The sequence below is a fragment of the Lepisma saccharinum genome, chromosome 1, assembly GCF_977018435.1.
Source record: "Lepisma saccharinum chromosome 1, izLepSacc3.1, whole genome shotgun sequence".
Taxonomy (NCBI): domain Eukaryota; kingdom Metazoa; phylum Arthropoda; class Insecta; order Zygentoma; family Lepismatidae; genus Lepisma; species Lepisma saccharinum.
The window spans coordinates 172,312,655-172,335,962 of NC_139229.1; the positions used below are offsets into that span (position 1 = coordinate 172,312,655).

The window sequence follows — 23,308 nt, forward strand, 5'->3', positions numbered from 1 at the left end:
GCGGGAAACTTATTCTGTACAAATGATTACAATTACTATTTTCTGCGATATAGTGATTTCTTTTTTAGCGGGCGTGAGTTCCCTCAAAGAAGAAAATTGTGTAACGAGTATTCGTGGTTGTTTGCGCTGTAACTGCTTGGGGAATCTCGCAATCATCTGATAAAAGAGGAAAGATGCTGTGGGGGATCTCTCGTGTTGATCTTTCTCAACCTTTGGTCTGATCACTTGAAGCCGCAATAAGGAGGCGGCAGCTGCACCAAGCCTGAAGGATCTCTCCAGCAGACACCATGCACAGGGTAACTCCAAGGATTTCTGTAGACGAGACACCCACCAGAAGGTCCAGCTCTGTTAAAAGGTATTTCTTGTAGTTATTCTTGAATTTGTCAATTTGCATTCTATTCTTATTCAATTGATATTACATTATTTCACTTTCGTTAATTTTGATCATAAAAATAGACAAGCTTTTTCCAGTGGTCAAAGAGTGACATGGAGACACTAGATTTGATTTTTGTTATCCTCGCTTTTCTGCCACTTTTGGCTAATCGCGACGATGAGGACGAGTGATGGTATAATGGAACTGGTGAAGGGACACTCACAAAGAACACCCATGCCGAGATTCGAATTCGGAACCCCTGACGTTATAGCGCGCTGTGCTAACCACTCCGTCACGGAGGTCGGCACGTGATCCACGCATTCTTGATCTCGGGCGTAGATGAAAAAGGTGTGATCAGTGTCGACAACGGATAGAATGTTCTCTAAACAACAACTTGAAAATTTGCTCAATCGAGTGTAACTCTTAAGAAGTATATCAAAATACGAGAGAGAGAGAAGGGTTGATTTATACTATTTTCACTTTCTTGAAGATCGGTATTTGTGTTGGGATTCTTTTGAATTCCTCTGTACTTATCGGCATTTCGCCATTCTCTTTGTGATAGTTTCAAGCAGTTGTGAGTTACAAAGGTATTTATATATTAGATCTGAGCCGAAAATTATGTTTTGGAATTTCGTTACCGATACCTTCAGATACTTTCCAGGAATTTGGTGTTTCACGGACTCCTCAAAAATGCTGTGCGACACTTTAGCGAAGTATAATTATCTTGGAAATTATGCAAAAATCGAACTTTCTCTTTATTTTGCACCAATTGTGTGTGAAAACACTGAATTTTGTGTTAACGTAACATGTATTTTAATATTCTGATGTAATTCTCAAATATTTTAAAGCAAGAATCTTGGAAAATTGATGCATATTATCAGAGTGGAATTCTTACACACTAATATTAATATATTTTTGAACAACATCTAATTATTACAGTTTTTAAGTATGGGAATCGGTGAGGGTATCGGGTCGGTGTCGTATCGGCTCAGCCCTAGTTTCTATAATATACCCTTAACAGAAAGGTTACTCACGATGTTTTGCTTTCGTTTCTGTTTATTTAATGATACTTTCCAATCTCTTTAGAGTAATCACGACGATGAACACAAATGCCGACTACATAAAATCGGCGAAAGAATAAATAAATCCATGCTTATGGCGTAATAGTCTCATTAACCCTTTCAGCCCTGATTTTTTCGGTTCCATAAAAAAAATCACCATAATTAAACTTGTTTTTTGGGGCAAGGAAACACGAAAATGATGAAGTTTTTGTTCAAAGTATTATATTTCAAGACGTGCACTTTTGTGTACAACAGGTCTCAATGGTAATTCTTTGTAGTACTATTCCGAGTTGGTGTTTTATATGTATTATAAGCCATGCAATATAGTTTATATTTTTGCGAATAGTCTCCATCACTATGTGGCCCATTCAGATCACTTCGTCGTAATTACCAAAATCACTGTCTTTCAATATAGCTTTATACAGAGCATCTTAATCAATGTCTGATAAATTGCCATTTTCCAAACAGTTCAAGAGGCATTCGATTTCCTTCTCTTTCAGAAAGGTTTTTGGTTTAACACGATGTTTCTTGTTTTTGATTGATTGATTGAGTTGGTGTTTAAAGTCCACTTTATGCACAGTAAGGCTAATCGGGACTGGACCTACAGTTTAAAGTGGGATCCGAACCACTATGTGCCTCCACCGGGTATCGTACCCGGGACCCCTCGATTACAAGGTGACGACACTTCCAAATCGTCATCGGGGAGGCACGATGTTTTTTGTCATGTGAAGGGCCTGAAATGTAAGAAAATATATGTAATTTACTTCTTTTGTTCCTTACACAGTATCAGATACAAATTAGGGTTAAAGTTTACTGCAGGGTGTCCTCTTGATTCTTACATAACAAATTGGAATAAAAATACATTTACTTTGTAAGTAAAATTTAACACACGTTAGTATCCGAATAATACGTACATGTAATGTATTTTATTTATAATTTATTTTATCTCCAGTTGAAAAATGTGGTGGTCTAGTCGGTAGGGCGTCTACCACATGGGAGACCCGGGTTCGATTCCGGCGGTGGTTGATCTGAGGTTGGATTTTTTTCTGGCTTTGTCCCCGCATAAGTCGCTTTGGGGTTCATCCAGCCTCAAATGAATGAGTACCTGAGGGCATCCCTGGGGAATAAAGGCACCCGGAGCGTGGTACTGATCACATCACCTTCAAAATGGCCGAGATCGAGACTGTGTTGTGCCCTACATCCACATCCTCTAAATGTGTCTTCAGTGCGGTGAATTTTACCTTTACCTTACGAGTAGAGAAATATAAAATTAATATTCACCGTGCACTTTTATATTCCTATATTTTATATTTTTATTTTTAGACGATATGCAAAGGAGTAATAGAGACTCCCACGCAGTAATACAATAGTAATTTTTATGTCCAACATGTGAAGAATCCCAATTTACAAAATAATATCTGGTAATATATCCCTTTTTGTGGGTTGGTATTGTGCATATGTGGCCATATTCCTTTGAATCGAAAATGTGAAGCACAAAATCCAATCAAATTAGTGTTTACTAGGTTTTACTAGCACCCGGCAATATAAGAAACAAGATCAAATCAAGTTATTCTTTTTACTCTATTTACAAGCACACAGGACATCTCTAAAGACCTGATGTGCACAATTGTGTACGTCAACAAATACTGTGTGAGTACACATAACAGAAACAATGAAACCGAAAAACTATGTAAAGATTCTAAAAATATGAATATATATTGCATAAATAAATTACTTTCCATAATAATAAATGACGACTTACCAGGACTAGCACCTGCCATGTCTGCAACCTCTCACAATATATATTATCTAACTTCAAAGATGAGGTGGCGGTACCTGCCAGGTTCCAAAACAAGTTATAAACACTGCTTCAGAAGTCATCAATCAACCGCCGGCATCGTAGTTGTAAGAGGGCGGCAGCAAAAAAATCATTCCAATGGCGTACACATATGTAACCGCCAGGGCCGATGTTTAATTTCCGGAAAACATTAATGATGTAGATAACGTTCAACTTTATCAATGTTCGTTACTCTGACAATTTTGTCATACATCTGTTGAATTATTACATACTTAAATTAATCATCAAAATTGAAAAGAAGTACTGTTGCTTGACTATCAGGTCCATCAGATTTTGTCTAGTTGTTCCTTTGTTTTTGTTTATTTCATTATTTCAAATATTTGGCACGTTTTTATTTCTTTTATTTTATTAATTAAAGTGCATTAGCATTTTCACGGTGTACTATCAAAGGATGATGAAATGAAAAGACAAAAAGACTTGCATTAAATGAATCATCAGAACATTCTGCTGGAGTAAATGAAAAACAAAACAGGGGGGAAATATGCGATCTCCCAAATACAAGTCTATCACCTTAACAACCCATCTAACTCTTTCGATTAGAAGTGTGTTGTGTAATAATCACTAGGCCACAGCGAAAGCAGTGACAATGAAGATAGAATAGTATTTTGTTGTGTGTTTCCTTTTTTTAAGCTGGCAATCGGGGATATGCTTTATTCTTGGATGAGCTTACAGTTTATTTATCAAGGTGAGGAGGAAACGTCTGCGTAAAGGGGTTGGGGGGTGCATATATATAAAGGGAGGATTCTACAGAGTTGTTTTCTCTAAAGGTGAAAAATGTGGGATATCTGTCATCGCCAGATATTGTTGCCAGGTAACAAACAGCCTTCCTCACCTTCTTGCTATTCCATCCGTGATTAGCTCGTGATTGAAGCCATATTGGATGGGATCTGGCGCCTATAAATCTCCTGTCAACTTCCTTAAATCCCGAATGTGTCGCATCCCACTGAAAGTGCAATTACGCTTAGCTTTCGTGCCTTTTTTCTGCCGGAGATTATCCGTGCCTTGCGGCACTTTTTAGCTTCTTGTTTGTCCTAGCCCTATTGCTGTCCAATCCCACGCCACTAAAAACATATCCGTATGTCGCGCAAGGGAAACTCGACGGACTTGAGTTATCAAGTTTGCCATTCCATTTTAGCCACTTCAAATGCTAAATCAATACCTTTCTCTGCTTGCACGAATACCGTAATGAACATTTTCACGTTGAGCAATGGTAACCACTACACCAATACCTTTATTTCTGTGTGTGGGCGAAAATATTACTTCTTTCAACGTAACAAACACTTTCATATTTGGAAATACTAACCACGCCTCGTAATTATTTTAGTTAATTCCATATTTGAGGAAGAGACTCAGAAATAGTTTTTATTCTTGCCATATGAATACAAGCAGCTGTGCTCGATAAATCACATCCATATTCAACTGTTCAACATACGGATGTACGTACGTACACCCAATAGCACAAGTAATAGTAGGCCAATTGCCCATCAAAATTTTAATTAAGTTTGTTCTCCACAATGTGATGATCATGATTTGAAATAAAAACGTCAATAAGCATAGGATAACATTTATTTCCCATCGACAGAATTCCATTCCTTAAAACAACATAGGAAGTACATAAATATAATAAAAAAAGAATGAAATAGCGATTGATAATTTGTCTTCTATCTTTGGCGTGCAAGTCGTCATAATACTAAAAAGACAAAATACAAAACCTAATATTTCTTGTTTTTGTACAGATCTCATTTATGTGTGTATCCAATAATAGCCACAATATATTAATTATATCGAAGACTTTTCTTCTGGGGGACGCTAAGGGACACGTACCCCTCAACTTGTACTTACCCTGTAGCAAAGAAAACATAAACTTCATTCACTTCTTAAAAGTGTAAAAGAATCACATTTATGAGTATTGATTTTCTTCTTGTTTGGGACCTTAGTCTGATTCTTTCGTTTCAGTCAACATGCATTACTTTCTTATTTACACACAAACTTTCCTCTAGTTACAAATTAAGAAAAACTCGACTTCGTCAATAAGAAAGCAATCGAAATATGGCCAAGGATATGAAGACAGCACACATTTGAATGTATGTACTGCAGTCAATTTAGAAGTTGCTGTGAGGGAAATGGTCGCTTTTGTGAATGTATATTTTCATCTCTCTTCGACAATTACTTTCCACTTATTTCAATTGTAAAACAAATATATGCCAAATAATTACTTTAATGTAAGCGCGATATATTTCTAAAGAACATCCTTACTACTCAGAACATACAAGTAATTATAATAATAATTTGCCCATTAGATTCGCAGGTACAAGGTGTACTGGGTAAATTCGACATTCTCGTAATTTTAGCACAGCTAAGAGCTGTGTGTGTTTACTGTGCGCAATAAAATTAAGTCTGTATGCGAATGAAGCGCCTTCGTTCTTTGTGGTTCCGCATACGCTTTTGACTAATAATTCTTGCTCTCCTTTTTATATTTTCCGTCTTTCCTACCCAGTGTAAACAAATGCATTATCATAGTTTTCAAGGCTGTACATTTAATCTTCCAAGAAAGATAAAAGAATTATGAAACTAGCAATACTTTCCTAATAGCATTGACACTAAAAGAGTGTCAGCGTAAAAAAAAGTAATAAAAACCTTCTCCACTGTCATGAAGAAACCGACTCGTGAATGCATATATGAATCGTACAGGGTGCGTATTATTGTGTGTGTGGTGGAGGTCAATCAATTATTAATTTTCTAGGAAAGAATCAAAATACATATTCTCCAATTTGAATACATAAAATCCAATGGCGACGGCATAATTTTTATGTGGGTGGTTTGTAATATTTTGGCTCGATTTTATCTTTAGAAGAATGTGTGTGTGTTCACATTGTCAATAACATAATAATTACAAGGATCTGAAATTTTTAAAAAAAAGGATAGAGAACAATACGTCAGATACATTTTCAGCGATTGGAATTGTAAACAGAAGTTTTAAAATTTCATGATACATCGAAGACTAAAATTGGTAAACGCTGTAAGTGCCACAAGAATTCATACACCGTTTCCCACGTTAAACTGTGAAATGTGCCATGCTTTTTAATGTGGTAAACGTGAAATGTGGCTGGTAGCCCTCTAAGTAGTTCAAAGGGCGTGTAAAGAGGTCACTAGTGTGCACGTTCTTACAGGCTGATGTGCGGAGCGATGCGATTTCCCAACACTTTCGCTTTTGGCACTTACGTTTACCACGTTTAGTCCTCAATTATTTTTGACAGGTTTTTTGTACTATATATTGACTACCAGGTAGTTGACCTACAGTTTGAGCATAATTACCCTCAAGCCACTTTATTGTATGTGCCATAAAATAAATGTTTTTATGCTTTTTAACACACACACATGCATATATATTTATACACACACACACACACATACAGATTTATACACACACACACACATACACATTTATACATACACACACACAGATACGTCGTTCACTACTTATACACACCTTTAATTATTTTTCAGATCCTAGAAGTCCAAAAGGCCCCACGTATATCAAATTCAATTGCTCTAAATTAGTCACTATTATTTTGCCGCTTCCAATTATCTTTGAAGTTATTAGTTAATAGAATATTTTTATTGAGTCTTTTTCCAATTAATTCTTGAGTCTTCAGTGACTTTTTTTTTAGGACAAGTAATGGAGAGAATATTTTGTTGGGTTCAGTGTAGCTTCCACCAAGTGGAACAAGAGAACCCAGGAATCCGCATTACAATATACTGATTTTGTTTGTAACTGACTTTGTTCCAATATATTATTAGGTGTACACCATTTCGCGTGTAATGTATGTTGGAAAAAATAAGGAAGTGAAGAATCGTGTCAGAACTTCAGAAACCCAAATGATTTTCGCTGCCTAAATCACCTGGTTTAATCATTTGTCATGTCTTTTAAGAAAAATGTTTTATTTGCTATTGAAAGTGTAGCATTTTTCTTACACCCTGCAGGTCCTCATGGCAGACAGGACAAAACAGCGTAGTCGTTTTGCCTTCGCTTCCGACTTCTGTCGCTACTTGGAAACTTAATTATATCGAGATTACGCCGTATAAATCTTTCATGAAGTTGACTCCTCCTCGCTCGGCTACAAGGGGCTCACCGCCTCCACTTCATCTAAGAACTTCCAGTGCATTCTCTTCTTGCAAGTCTTCACACTCGACCAAGAAAACCGGCAACGTACCTACATTGAAGCAATTGTCCAATTATTAACTGTGCACTACTTAATATTCTTCTCGTAACTTAACTTCAATGCATCGCTTATTTCCGACGTTTTCTCCGATTTCTCTGGTATTTTCGAATAGATTACTTTGAGCGCTATTTCCAGATAAGTGTCTCTCCCATCTCTGCCCTCAAGAATAGATGAATCGACAGTTGTTGCGCTATAATTATCCTTAAGAAGAGAATAGTGCGACCTCTTCAAAAGTCAACCTCTCTTCCATGCAGTTAAACCTGAAAATTCATTCTCAAAGGCAAAAGGCTCCGGCGCTTGACTCACAACCAGCATGATCCTATGTGGGGTTTGTGTTATGTTACCTGCCCATGTGTGTTTGTTCCTTCATCCACCATTATTCATCCTCATCGCCGCGATGTGGCAAAAAATAAGATTACGTAAAAATAAAAGAGATACTTACTGGAACAATAAAATTTATGAAGTTAGGTCGCATAGCACATATTCAAGAAATGCTTGTAACCCTTCGTTCAGATCTGTGTGAAGAAATTTACTAGGGTAATATGGAATGGGTTGGCGTTTCAAAAAAGAAACAAAACAGTTGAAGAAATGTTTAAAATGAAATATGCATATAATAATAATATGACACTTGTCATCAATTCGCAAAATTTCAATTACATTTGTCTTTCGACTCCATTGTGAGGGTAACGTCGTCTCCTTGTAAAGAAGGGCTCCCTGGTTTGATAAACGGTGGACGCACGTATGATTTAGATCCCACTTCAAATTGTAGATCCAGTCCGAATTAGCCTATATGTGAATAAAAGTTGACTTAAAACAAAAAAAACTCAAACCCAAACAGACATTTTGATTGGAAGAAAGGATGGCAACTGGCAAATGGCTTTTCTTCCTGAAGAAAAGTTTCTCCTTAAAACAAATGTTCCTGTACCCTCCTAGATCACCTAAAGCTTATCCAACTCTTATCTACGTCATGTTTTATTTTTCTCTTTCGTCAGCTGGTTTCTTCTAGCACTTAATTTGGTTTCCTTTGGATTTTTCCAACTTTTGGCCAATTTTGTAGGTTTTGTATCATATTATTCATTGATCCGTTGTCGCTCATGAAAAACTTTCATGTTATAGAATGATGCAAAAGTCCTTACCATCTCATACTTGTATGACTCACGAATTCCTCTCTCTATCGTAACAGACCAACTCTGCTCGTTCGAGATTTCGACGACATATTGGACCATGTTGGCGGTTACGGCAGGTACCAGAAGTTGCTAATCCTCTTAGCTTTGCCTTTCAATATCGTCTTCACATGCGTCTACCTTGGTCATGTCTTCATTGCTCTCACGCCTGATCACTGGTGTCACGTGCCAGAGCTGCAAGGATTGGATCCCGAAGCCAGGCGGAATATCAGCGCTCCAATCGAATCGCAAGATGGTGTCTTGAAATTCAGCCAGTGTTACATGTATGACGTTAACTATACAGAGGTAAGCGTTATGTAGTCACTAGATGACATGTTCGTCTATAATGCGACGAATATGTATCAAAAAGTGCCCGGAACTAGTCTCTCGTGTTGGAGTGATTTTGGAAACAGCAGTGTCTAGAAACTCCCTAATCATGCCCTAGGGTTGATCAATTGAAAGAAGATAAGTTTAAAAATCAATAATACCAAAAATTCTCCAACATAATAAACGTTTTGATTGCAACATAAATAACTCTTGTGTCAGAATGTGCCAAAATTGTAATATTCGATAGTTTGAAAGTCCTCCATCCAATCCGCCATCTTGGAAAATGGCGTCAAAAGTTAGTTTTTCATTAATAACTTTGGTTAATTATTATTATTATTAATTAATATTATTTGGTAATTATTTTTCATTAATAACGGTTGGTTAGACATCGTTAAATTCTGAAAGAAAATATTATTTTCATTTTTGGTGATTTTTATGAGTTTCAAGTTACGACTATTAGACAAAAAAATAACGAACTAAACACATTTCATACTATAGTCTATGTGGGAGATTATATTTTATTTTGTTTTATGCCTAGTTAAGTAAACTTTAATGCCAATCTGTAAATGTTTTATTTCTAGCTTAGGATATTACTTTTCGTTCATTAAATCTACTAGAAAGTTCTCAAACCGTGAAGATATGATTATCAAAGGCTGTGTGTTTTTAATAGATTATTTCTTCAAAAATATGGAGAAATTATAAGAAAATGGGGTAGTATACAAGAACAATTGAAAACAATATAATTTTGGCAATTCTTGGCTGAAAATTAAATTGTTGAGGTCAGAATACAACTACTCTGAAATTGAATCGTAGCACAATGTACGAACATCACTGACGGACAGTTAGCACATCCAAAACTTCTGCTTGTTTATTTCAACTTCATTTTCTTTCATTTCCTGTGGAGTAGGGTTGCTACCATTTGTAGATCATAAAAATTGAAATGGATAATATGTAAGTACACATCCAATTGTATACTCTTGAGGATCTTTCCCTCTGGGCCGACTAGTTTACGTAATTACGATAGCTGAAAATACGTAGAAGTTTTGATCTTGTATCATTAATGCTAAACGTCAAAGATAATATTGAAAGAAAGAAACAGTGATACAACACTCGCGATAATGATTTTTAAATCTAACACTTTCGCCCATCTGTCCAACGTCTCTAGTCTTTAGATTTAAATCTAACACTTTCGCCCATCTGTCCAACGTCTCTAGTCTTTTGACTCGCGCACTTTCGACGTGGCCTTTGGCCACGTCTTGCACGCTCGCATGCGTGATCTTCGGCCACGTTGTGGGCGTAATCATGTTATAGATGGGGTAAAATGTCTGCATGTTTTATTTGATGAAGCCAAGCAAGTGTATAAGTTCGCTTATTTAAAAAGTTTAGAAAGTAACGTTATGTCTGTATGGGCTCTAATAAGGTACAAATATTCAAAAAATTATTGTCTATTTTCCTAATAATAAACTGAGTAAGTAATAACAGTTTCAAGATAATTAGTTGGATGTTTTGCATAATCGAATTCAATAGCGACACTAAATTGGAAATGCAATCTTTCTGCCATTCTCCTCGAATTCCTACCTTGCCTCTGTAATAAATTCTGACTCTCGTATTTTGAAATTCGAAAAGTCTAGCATAATTCCCTTACAGTAGTTCTTGGAGTGAAAATAAACTTTCTGTAAGTTCCCTAGCAACGTCCGTTTCCATGGTGAAGAACAAGCACGGCAAACGCTCTAAATAATTGTTTGTTATTATACCTCTAAACATTTAATTAAAACAACCACGATGTAAATATATTCGCATTGAGTTTACCAATATATACGTTTCGTTTATTTTGAAAGTTTTGAACATAACTCTGTGTGTGTACGGGCTCTAATATGGTACAAATTTACAAAATATTCGAAATTGTATATTTTCTTAATAATAAAGTGAGTAAGCAATAACTGTTTCAAGATAGTTAGTTAGATTTCTTGTGTAAACGAATAAAGAGCGACATTAAATTGAGAAAACAATATTTACGTCTTTTGACATTTTCACATTTGTAAACGTAATAGAAAAATAATTGTTTTCCGTCGTTCCCATCAAATTCCTACCTCTCCTCCATAATAAATTCTGACGCTCATGTTTTGAAATACGAAAAGTCTAGAATAATTCCCCTACAGTAGTTTTGGGGGTGAAAATAAACGTTCTTTAAGTTCCCTAGCAACGTCCGTTTCCATGGACAACAACAAGCACGGCAAAAACTCTAAATAATTGTTTGTTATTATACCTCTAAACATTTAGTTAAAAGAACCACGATGTAGATAACATTTTCGCATTGAGTTTACCAATATATACGTAAGTAATTGATTCTGGGCTGAAACTCCTTATGTAGATGTCACCCTTGTTTGAGCCACCTTTTCAAAGCCAGGAGTTGATTCATCTGTGTGTTGTAGATCTGTGAGAAATATAATGTATCTCGACAATTAAGAATTGAAGGAAACAATGTGTGCAAAAGAAATGCCCGTTGCAACGGTTGCTAAGGACGTGGAAAAAGGGCATTTTCACCCTTAAGGAAGGGCCGATTGAGCGATTTTTGAATTTTCTCGGACTTTTGGGACGATTTCATAGGGGGTCGTAATCGGGCGTTTTTCGCCTCCGGGGCTTCCTTCATGGAGAACATTTATGTCAGTGAGTGAGTGGTGGGATTGGGGCTATATATATATTGGATTAATCGCGACAATAAGAAGGAATGATCATTAGATGAATTTGATAAAAGGACAAAATACAGATAAGGACTCTGCCGAAGAACCTCCGGTAGCGAGCTCGTGAGTCGAGTTCTAAATACACATAAAACTACACACCTTTATTTTGCAGATTTACTATTGTTATTACGGACTTTATATTTATTCGTAGATTTTGAAGTCTGGAATTTCCCCAAATTCGTCTTGGCCAACCTTACCCTGTCGATATGGATGGGATTATGACCTGGTTCACGATTACGCCACAATCACCTCAGAGGTAAGTCACGAAGAGACGAACGCTCATACGTATGGTAAGCCATATGTAGTGCGAGATAACAAGAGATAAGTCACAATTGCACATGGCCATGTACATTTGCTTGATGTCGTGCTGTTACTAGCAGAAAGTTCTCACTAACACGATAATCTGGAATGCAAGTAAACAAGTTGGAGCTACGTTCATGACCTCTAAGAGCGGTATGATCCAATAATTAATAATTGTGGTGAGAAAAGTATTTGGATACGTTGATACTCATTAGGACAATCGCAACAATAAGGATGAATCATTAGATGAAATAGATGAATGTACATTCATATCTATGCCTAGGCCAGGATTCAAACCCGGAATTTTCAACGTTCTTGACCACAGAGACAGCAATATTAAAGAACATGAATTATTCAAGACACGTATGTCATAAATTAAGATTGTTCCACAAAATAACTGTACGTTTAACAGGTTTGTAGAAGATAATGTGGTTTCACGGAAGCTTTGAAAATAGTTATCTGAAGATAAAAGGGTCAAGAGATTCTGATAACACTGACACACATCCATATCTGTGGAGAAAATCAAATATATGCGTAAAAAAATCGTGGTAAAGGAAGATAGTATTCACGTCTTTCAATACGATTATTCGTTAAAAAATAATAACCTACATAGATAATTATTATTTTTCAGAAGTAAAATAAGTTTCTGAGGCTTCACTTACTCTGATTTAATTATTACTGTATGGGATGGAGAGAAGGGTCACTGAATGAACGTTTATCACTCATTATGCATTATCAACCCGATCTTTCAGGGATGTCTGCAACAAGTAGTAGTCATACTACACAAAAATATATATGTAAATCAAGACTTTTTAAACTTGAGGTGCATGTGTGTAGTGTTAATGTGTTTTAATAACTACTTAAGAAAACAATTGCGGTATGAAATTATTTTTGAAGAGATATCTCGCCACTTGCCAAGAAACCATAGTTTTGTGATTTCTCATATAGCTTTGCACCACTCAGAAATCTTGCACCATGATTGATTGAATTGCTTTACTTTACTTCGCTTCTTGTGCCACTTTTGGCTAATTTGCGAAGATGAGGATGAGTGATTATATGATGAAATTGATGAATGGACACTCACAAACATCTATGCTCAGGCCAGGATTTGAACCCGGGACCCCTGGCGTCGTAGCGCGATGTGCTAGCCATTCTGCCACGGGGGCCGGCAAATCTTGCATCTTAAGTTGAAGTCAGCTCAGCTTGCTGCTTCATAAAACACTGTACCTAACCTGAATGAACATATTTAGCTTTTTACTTAGTTACATAAAGTATGTTACATAATGTTATATGTTTATTTCTTGCGCTCAAGAAGACAAATTGCATTAAAATATTATTTTTATACTACAGTGCATGTTGCAAATTTCACCCCATGTATTCCCTTGCAGCTGGATTGGGTATGCTCCGAAGCGTGGAAACCAAACACTGCTCAGTCCATTTTCTTCGTGGGTTCCATGATCGGAGGGATAATTTTCGGTTACCTAGGAGACAGATATGGAAGGCTTCCAGTATTAATTGCCACCAATATTCTGGCATTAGTTGCTGGAGTGGGAACCGCTTTTGCAAAAGACTTCGGCTGGTTTGTCTTCGCAAGGTTCATCATGGGTCTAACCTACAATAACTGCTTCCTCATGATGTACATTATAAGTAAGTTAAACTGCTAATATGTGTACATTGTATGAATGTGTTTTTTCATTCCGTGTATGATCAGCACCTTGGTTGTTTGGTTGTATTCGTCTCAACGTACTTTCAAAGGGCGTTTAGATTCTTCTATGCTCCGTATTGGGAGTCTGTGAACCAGCGCTCTGCATAGGCTGACAGTGGAGAAGGAAAGAAAGCGAGTGGGTGGAGAAAAGCAGTGCGCGCTGCTGCAAACAGCTGCTAGTTGCAGTCTTGTTGTCCCCTCCATGCATTCTCTTTCCTCCTTCCGCGTTCTTTGTTCGAGCCCTCTCGAGTCACTACTTGGGCAGAGGACTTGTTTTCGTTTGCTTGCTCCAGAGACTCCTGGCACAAAGTACAGTCGTGGAGAGAAATACCTCACTCATAAGACACCTGGTATTAAGGCTCTTTCCATGCCTGTACATGTATACCTTCTATGGTAAATATAGAAGCATAGTTACACATATGTATTAGAAACTCGAGTTTCTAAAACGTTTGTCTAACTATTGATCTAATTTTCTCTATTACTCAATTGTCTTCCTACGAGCCCAGTGGTTCAATTTGAATTAACTTTGTTGACAGTTTTAGATGTAACGTGAAATTTAAGCTTAACGTATCAATTTGGACGAGTTGTTATAAGGTATATACCAGCCTAATGAAACATCTCTGACTACAATGTTTCTTATTCTAAGGCTATAGTCTAGAGACAATCACGACAATCACCATGATTTGTGACGTGAAAAGTGATAAAAATAATGTTGTAATATCACACAAAACTGCTGGTGTGATTTCAGCCATGCAATTTTAGCTGACCACAATAACTTATTTTTCTGCATTTTCTGCTACGTTTTGAAGTTACAACCCATTCTTCCTTTGCAGTGCTGGAGTACGTGAGTGCCGAGAAGAGGTCCATGGTAGCAAACCTTCCAATAGCTCTCTTCCTCACCCTTGGACTAGTGGGTCTCCCGTGGGTTGCCTATGCGATTTGGAATTGGCAGATCCTCAGCATTGTCACATCATTGCCCATGGCAACAGCTATTTTGGCACCTTGGTGAGTAATCGCTTTATAATTAATTACAAGCAATCATGGAAGGGGGGGCAAGGGGGCTGCACCCCCCTGGAAAATGAAAGTCAACCAAAAATTATGTATTTCACACATATAATTTCATTTAGCCACCATATTAATACGTGTTAATTATTTCATCAACACCATAAATTCAAATTTAAGCAATGTTTTTTTAGGGAACAACACTATTTTGGGAGAAAATGTGCCTTGTTTGCCCCCCCCTGGAAAAAAATACCTTCCTTGTCCCTCCTTGGGAAAAATCCTGCGGACGTCCATGCAAGCAATCTCACCTGCAGCTTTTCTGGTTCGATTCTCGCAATTTCTCCGCCACTTGAGATAATCCCATTGAATGACGGCCATGGAATGGCCTGTTCGGGATTTGACACCAAGGTTGTTCAGGTTTAATGTTGAAACAGTTATTCCATTAATGTATTCAGTTAATAATAATTCGGTTTACATGAAGATTGCCAATTTTTTTCATAGGTGTCCAGGAAATATTTTCGTGATGGACGCTGAACTTATTTCTCTCCTTATTAACAAGATCATTGGCGTTTTGGGTGAGAGTTCTTATTCTGCTTAGGTCTGCAAGCCGACCTCCGTTGTGTAATGGTTATCACAGTGTGCTACAACGCCAGGGATCCTGGGTTCGAATCGTGGCCTGGGCATGAGTATTCTTTGTGAGTGTCGCTGCATCAATTTCATCGTGTCCTTACTCACCCTCATGGTCGCTATTAGCCAAAAGTGGCAGAAAAGCGACGCTAAATAACAAAATCGAAATTGATCCGCACGAAACAAATACAAATTACAATCTGATCAAGTTGCAATTGTCGAAGCATTAAACTGTTTGCGTGCGAAGTATTTTGACGAAGCTTTTTATTTTGTGGACAAGTGTCAGTGTGTTATAATGATATGACTGTTCAACATGTTTGTTATTATTTTTCTTCTAGGATCATTCCAGAATCAGGCCGGTGGTTGCTTTCCAAAGGACGGGTTGAAAAGGCAGAGAAGATCTTGAGGAAGGCAGCAAAGATCAACGGTGTAGAAGTGGACGAGAAGTACTTCGAGGATTTCAGGGTTGGTTTACATGTCGTTACTATGGTTGTAAAGCACTCTCCTATTTGCGCTTTTCCATTGGTCCATATTTGAATTAATTTCACTGATAAAACTAATTTATTTCTCCAGCGTTGACTGGGATATTCACTCTTAATGGTTGATTAACGACTTTCTATTACGGAAGATAGACCTCTTTTTACTGGAGGTCATTCGATTTAATGAAGTTTTGTTATTAGATGTTTCTGGTGTGGGGTTGTCTATTTGACATTCACTCTTATGCTAATCGACAATTGGTTATTGTATTTAGGAGTCATTCTCTCTGGCATCATCTTTATTCACCCATATCGTGAAGACAATCAAATTATCGATGACTTGTCTGGGTTTTGAACCACGTTTTTATTGTTTAGAGAAGCACTACACTACCCGATGCAAATAATTAATCTACTTGTATCAAACGTTTACTAATTCATTACTTAATTACGTTAATTAGCTTGAGTCTTGTATCCGTTTCAGATATTTGCAAAAGATTTTCAGGAGTCCGTGAAGCAAGAAAGGAAAAAGAACTTTCTGGATCTCTTTCGAACTCCAGTACTTCGACGCAGAGTCATTCTACTGACACTTGTGTGGTAAGTGTCTGGTAAGCTGTGTTCCTAATTTATTTACTTTCAGATTATTTTCAATATACGATTTGTTCATTTGTGATCAACAAGATAAATAAATAGGATGATAATGAGTAAGATGCATTTGACTTGATACGTTCAAGTTCAACACGTCATGAAACAATAACGACAGTCCTTTGTCAAATTGCGATTATTCTGCAGAAATGACGATCTAAGACCGACAATTTTTGCTGCCATCCAGCTGCCTTAAAAAGTGACCATGACCGTTTTCAAAAGTATTAATGACTATTACATAGTTAACAATAATGATTCAACCTTTAAAAATATATTTATGGCACACATACATCATTATTAGAGGCACATAGTTTTGGTAAATAAAGAAGCAAAATTTCGGTACAGAAACAGAATCAATTTCGGTTTCAAAAGTGGTAAATAAAATAAAATTTTGGTGTTATAGCAGTGAAAAATCGGATCAAAAGCGGTATATAAAATTGCATTTGGTTTTAAAATTCTGAATATAATCCTAAATTTGATTTAAGAACTGCACTTACTACACAAAATAAACATATCCCTTCTAATAGCACATTAATGTAGTTACCAGATTATTGTTATATTGTTTTTATTCTTGTGTCATATATGTTTATAGGCTACATGTGTGTGTGTGTGTGTGTGTGTGTGTGTGTGTGTGTGTGTGTGTGTGCACGTGTTTCTCATTTGTTAATTTCATTTCATTTTCTCACTGTTGATATCCTGATGTAAAATGGATTTTCTCTGTATTCAGGATTTTTCAAATAAATAAATAAAGTTTACTCCTGTATAAAGGGATCCACTTTTGTTTCTCAAATATTTACAGCAGAATTAATCAGTTTTCCTTGAATTGCATAACTCACATAATAATTCAAACTTCAGAAAGTGTCGCGTCGGTAAATAAAGTCTAAATTTCGTGTTTAAGAGTCTATTTCGCATTTTGCAGTTCATTTGGAATCATTTCGTGACAAAACCGGGTATTAAAATGCACATCACACTTTTCAGAAACATGAAAAGTCAACATTACAATGTGTTATTTCATGTTTCTGTTTTCATCAAAAACAAAATATGCATGCCTCTAACCACTGTCTATCTTCATGCAAGATAAATTATTCAAATTTAAATTTGAAAGTTTTTCTTTCAGTGCTGTACTATAGGCCTATATATATATATAACGTGTATGATTGTATGTCTGTATTTAACATTCTACCCACAACACAGAGGGTTGACGACGACATGAATGTGCCTGCACTCAAGATAAAAAACGGTTTTGTCATGTATTTTGTAAATTTACAGGCAGACTGTTGCATTTTAACGGTAGACTATTGTATGTACATTTTATGGTAATTTCTAACAACGTGAGATCATAAATAGTGGCCTTATACATAATCTTTTATTGTCTATTTTGAAATATGTTTCATTCTTGTATTGTAAATTCAATGCCTTGTATTATTTTGTCACATAATATGTTTTTTATTATTATTGTTATCTTTGAATATATACTTTGATGTTTCGAAAGTGGCACGAATTTTGTTTATTCACATGATACATTAAATTTAACCTTAGTTTAATGTGGTTTTGTGTGCACCCTGCCACGTCTCATCCCGTTTTCTCTTCTGTGCCCCTCTTCAGGATGATAATGACTGTGTGTTACGATGGCCACATAAGAAATCTTACGAACCTCGACTTCAATCTGTACGTGATCTTCTCCATAACTGGCTCCTTGGAGTTTCCGGCGGACATGCTCACAATATTCAGCCTGGAAACCCTTGGCCGCAAGTGGACCAACTCCCTCACACTTCTCCTCAGCGGCGTCTTTTATCTCATCATCTTGGGCGTCCCGATGGGTAAGCCTCAAAGTTAAATTCCTGCTGTTTTAGCTTTAACAAATTAATCACAAAAGCACCCTTACGGATCATTTCAATCATTGTATTTGTGGTTGAAAAATTTTTCAGAGGAATGGGTTTGTTTCGAGTATGTTACGGTGAGGGCGTACAAAAATTGCGCACTGGATTTCAGTTGGTTTGGCAAAAAGGTGGACGAAATTCAGGTGGACTCTGATTCGGAGGATATTCTCTCTCTTTCTCTCTCTCTCTCTCTCTCTCTCTCTCTCTCTCTCTCATCCCTATCGACCACAGAGCTCTTTCTTCCTTCTCTCTTTGTTCCTCTCTTCCTATCTCTCTCTTTCTTTCTTTCCTCCATCCTGTGCTTCTCTCTCTTGTTTTTCATCTTCCCTTCTTCATCTGTTTTTCTGTCTTCCTTTCGTTCCCTCCCTTCCTTTCTTCCCCTGTTTCTCTATCTTTTTATTTCCATCTTACTTCCATCATTTGTTTTTTTTATTTTTCTTCTTCCTTTCCCTTTATTTTCTTCGTACCTCTTTCTATTTTTCTTTCTTTCTCTTTCTCGTCTCTTTGTTTCCTCTATTTATTTCTCTATCTTTTTGTTTTCATCGTCCTATCTTCGTTTGTTCTTTTGTTCCTCCTTTTTCCTTTCTACCTCTTTTTCTCTATTTCCTATCACTTTCTATCAATTTCTGTCGCATTCCTTTTCCCATCACTTTTTATTTCCTCTCTCCCCACCTCTCTGTATGTGTGTTTGCTATAAGTATTTCTGAAAATTCTTCATTCAGGCTAATTTGAACAGGAAAATGGGTTAAGACTATTTTACCAATGTACTAGGATATTCCCTCGCCACCTCTATTCAATGTCCTTCTTGTCCGTCACCATCATAGGCGCCGACTCCATGGGGCTTTGGGGGGCTCGAACCCCCCCCCCCCCGATGTTAATAATTTTGCTTAAGAGGATCTAATGTATTATCTTGCTTCTCTTGTAAAGTTTACTCTGAATTGTGCCACATGAACTTAACTTTAAATACACATTTTGATATTTTTGAGGAATTCATGGGCTTTTATGAGATTCCGAACACTGAGATCAAAACTTAAAAAAGGGAGAGAGTGAGTCAGTCATTCATTAATTTATTTCATTATTTAACAGAGCCCCCCCCCTCCCATAATTTTGACAAGTCGGCGCCCATTCATATGCCTGGGAACTATCTAATTCATTCTGCTCTAGAAATATTCCTAATTCCATGTTATATTTTATTCCCTCATAATTGATGGGTAAAGTTCGTCTTGCGTTCTTTTCATGATAAGGTGACGACTGGTCTCCAAAAAGTATTTTATGTGTAACACTTTTCCCCAAATGTGAGGTTAAATGTAGTAATTGCCATTTTCAAGACTTTTGATTGGTTGATTTGGTTTATTTTACTTCGCTTTTCCCACTTTTGGCTAATAGCGAAGATGAGGATGAGAGACGATATGATGAAATTGACGAAAGAACACTCACAAACACCCGTGACCAGGCCAGGATTCGAACTCGGGACCCCTGGCGTCGTAGCGTGCTATGCTAATCATTACTCCCGAAGGTCGGATTAAGACTTTTGAATGTAAAATTTGAAATATTTCAACATTCTCACACAGGCCAATAATGGTAATAAATATTAAGATAATTAATCTAAATGCGTTATCACAACTTCTGTATCAAAGTTTAAGCTGGTATATTTGAACTATGTTTGGAATATAAAATGGCAAGGCCTTGTGAAATAACTTGTGGGCTTCAAAAATATGTTCGGAGGGCATTCAGTGTACAAGTTTTGAGAAGTGGCTTTGTATTAAATACAACGTGGTATTTAAGAGGGAGGATGAAAAGGAATTCACTTTTCTTGTTACTAATATTTGGCACTTGGGGAGATAATATATGGACTATACATAGCTATATATAATTTACAAAATATGATTGATTAAATTGGTGTTTTAAGTCCACTTTATGCACAGTAAGGCTAATCGGGACTGAACCTACAGTTTAATGTGGGATCCGAACCACTATGTACCTCGAACCCGGGACCCCTTGATTACAAGGCGACGACGCTACCACTGCACTATCGGGGAGGCCCCACATAATATACACATGCTCAATAACAGTACTAAAATTTCCTCCGACTGCAATATTTTCAAATACCACACTGCCATAGATTGAACGCAGGGCCAGCTGAATGCGTGACTGTTAGTAATTCTGATACCCAAGATATCATTACTCAAGAGCATGACGTTACTACGTTGTACTGTATGTCTGTCAGTCAAGAACGACGATATGTATGAGAGGAATTCAAAGGTTGAAATCTTGTATACATAAGATGGTGGTGTATTACATAGCATTTATCTACGAATCATAAATCTACATAGTTTTAATTACAGTCACACTTTATATGATTGCAATTATTCTGTATAGATAATATTTGTTGCAGACAACCAGCTAATTGTTGCCATTCTCGCGGGAGGAGGCAGGTTCTGCGTCACGATGGCCATGAACACAGGACTCCAATACAGTGTGGAGCTTCTTCCAACAGAGCTCAGGGGCCAAGGAGTGAACTTCGTGAACATAGCAGGTCATCTGGCAACAGTCGCTGCTCCACTCATAGTGTACCTGGTTAGTTTCAATGCACATTCAGTTTCTAATTCTGGCATTCCTAAACTCGAAGATTTATTTCAGAAGCAACACAAATCCGGTATGTACTCCTGGGTCATACTACGTACATAGATCAGCCAATTTCAGTCTCAGGTCTATAAATGGTTTTAAGGATAAGGTACCTTTTATTTTTAAGAAAATGTTTTCTTTGGTAACCCCTCCTTCCATCAATAAATGATAATTAAAACAGCAATAAATATATAAATACAAATGTAATGAAAATGTAACAAAATCACATGTCGCGCAGTTTGGTAATTCTTGCTAAATTAAATGTTAGTCCGTAAAGGTATACACGTATTGTATTTACACATACATAGTGCAGACTTTGTAAATTCTGATTTTATTTAGTTCATTTGGATTACGTAAACTGTGTACTTCTAAGATCTCTAGTAATTTTGGTCCCTCGATTCTCAAAACAAGTTAGTTGGCCAGGGTTATTTTTTAATTTTTTTTTTAAAGAATGAGAATTTATTAAAATCAGAAACAAGTGGAAAGGTGTGGAAGTTTATTTATGCAACCTATTCGTGTGACAAATTCATTAGTTCTTTTAAAACTAAAATGAGAATATTTTTTTCGAAAAGTTAACTCTAAAAGCACGGTTGTGTTTCACCGACCATCGAATGGAACTAAATCTATTTTTCTTCTTTTTTTATCGAATTCCGCAGAAGTGTAGTGTGGCTTGCACTCCTTCTATAATTTTATAAAATTACACTGCTCGAAAATGGCGTTAACTGTTGTTCAACTTGACTTCATGTTAGGCAAGTGAAACCATCCACAAATGTTGAATGCCGTAGGGACTTTATTTTTCGCATTTGCAGTAACATCAAAAGGAAAAAAGAAAATCACATTTACCAATTTGATGAATGGCGAAAAAGTTCAAATTTATAGTTTTACGTGAATTTTAGTGTTTTCCGGGAATTTCACCACATTTTGCACATATTCTGTGAAGAAAACCCTGAAAAATGGTAAATATTCTGCTATGTAGATTTGGCGAGTTCGAAAATATTGTGCAAAATCGAACGTTTGGCTGTCTACGGCCCTGCTTTATACCTGTCTAATAGTTGCAAATTCTTTTTCTTTTCTCAGGGCACAGTCAGTGTCATCCTGCCCTTCCTTGTACTTGGTCTTCTTGGCGCTGTAGGAGCTATTGTCGGTCTTGGTCTGCCAGAAACGGCGAACCAAAATCTTCCACAGACGGCGGAAGAAGCCGAGAATTTCGGACACAATCAACCATTTTTCCCGATTCCATGTTTGCAAAGGTGAGTTTATTATACGTTACCCTCTATTATTAGTAATGATTGGTTAACAATCGGTGTTGATTAACAAAATGGCGGGCGTGCAGATGGCAGAGTATCCATCCCGCCTTATCCACCAGGAATAATCAAAATATCCATCATTGCATTGGTTGTTGTTAGAATTGTGCTAAAAGAATCTTTTCAGTGGCTTATATTGCAGATTTTCAATGACCTACCATCAAATTATGGGTCTATATAGAGAGAACAACAGTGTTGCAGTTGCAGTTGGTGGGTCGTCTGACTGCCAAGCGGGAGACCCGGGTTCGATATCTCCGGCGGGGGGTTTGAAGGCGGAGTTTGGTGCTGATCAACTTCACAAATTTCACGGCATCTTGCAATGTGCATGGGTAGCTTTGACCTTTACTGATATATATATATATATATATATATATATATATATATATATATATGCTGTGTGTGTGTGTGTGTGTGTGTGTGTGTATGTGTGTGTGTGTGTGTGTGTGTGTGTGTGTGTGTGTGCAGTGACGGATTAAGGTGGGTGCTATTGATGCTGCAGCATTAGGCCCATTCCTGAAATAGGCCCAGATGAAAACAGACGAGAATTTTCCGAAAGCTGAACAGTTTTCTTTTGCTACATTAACCTGAAAATAAATCTTAGAAATAAATTTGGAGCCCCAATGTCGGACGCCTAGACACAGCGTTACTTACAATTAGCCTACTATTATCTTTGCGCTGTGACGTAACTATAACGTCGTTGTGTTTATTGTTCACCGAAGATTCAAAGTCAATGCTATCAATTTTACGTTAAACAGTTTACTTAGTAATTTAGCTGCGTTTTTTTGCATTATCATGGCGATTGTTGCCACTTGCAGCATCAGGCCCAATTTCGTCTTAATACGGCCCTGTGTGTGTATATATATAGTGGGGGGGGGTGTTAGGGCTGAGCCGATAGCAATACTCTTACCCAGTGGCGGCGATTGGGTTCCAAAACCAGGGGGGTAAGGTGCCAAAACTGGAGGGGCAAAGACAGTATATTTCCCTTTGTATATAACATTAAG

General features: G+C 37.0%; 1 protein-coding gene across 3 annotated transcripts in view; it reads left to right on the plus strand.

Moving 5' to 3' along the window:
* Positions 1 to 225: 225 nt before the first annotated feature.
* LOC145990094 (solute carrier family 22 member 3-like) overlaps positions 226 to 23,308 on the plus strand; it is a 93,426-nt gene continuing 70,343 nt past the window's right edge. For all 3 annotated transcript variants that reach the window (XM_083125760.1, XM_083125757.1, XM_083125750.1), the window contains exons 1-10: positions 226 to 355; positions 8,699 to 8,984; positions 11,898 to 12,002; positions 13,435 to 13,693; positions 14,585 to 14,756; positions 15,719 to 15,845; positions 16,338 to 16,450; positions 18,104 to 18,318; positions 20,774 to 20,955; positions 22,081 to 22,253. In XM_083125760.1, coding sequence (XP_082981886.1) covers positions 288 to 355; positions 8,699 to 8,984; positions 11,898 to 12,002; positions 13,435 to 13,693; positions 14,585 to 14,756; positions 15,719 to 15,845; positions 16,338 to 16,450; positions 18,104 to 18,318; positions 20,774 to 20,955; positions 22,081 to 22,253 — 1,700 coding nt within the window. In that variant the 5' untranslated portion in view covers positions 226 to 287. The remainder of the gene's footprint in view (positions 356 to 8,698; positions 8,985 to 11,897; positions 12,003 to 13,434; positions 13,694 to 14,584; positions 14,757 to 15,718; positions 15,846 to 16,337; positions 16,451 to 18,103; positions 18,319 to 20,773; positions 20,956 to 22,080; positions 22,254 to 23,308) is intronic.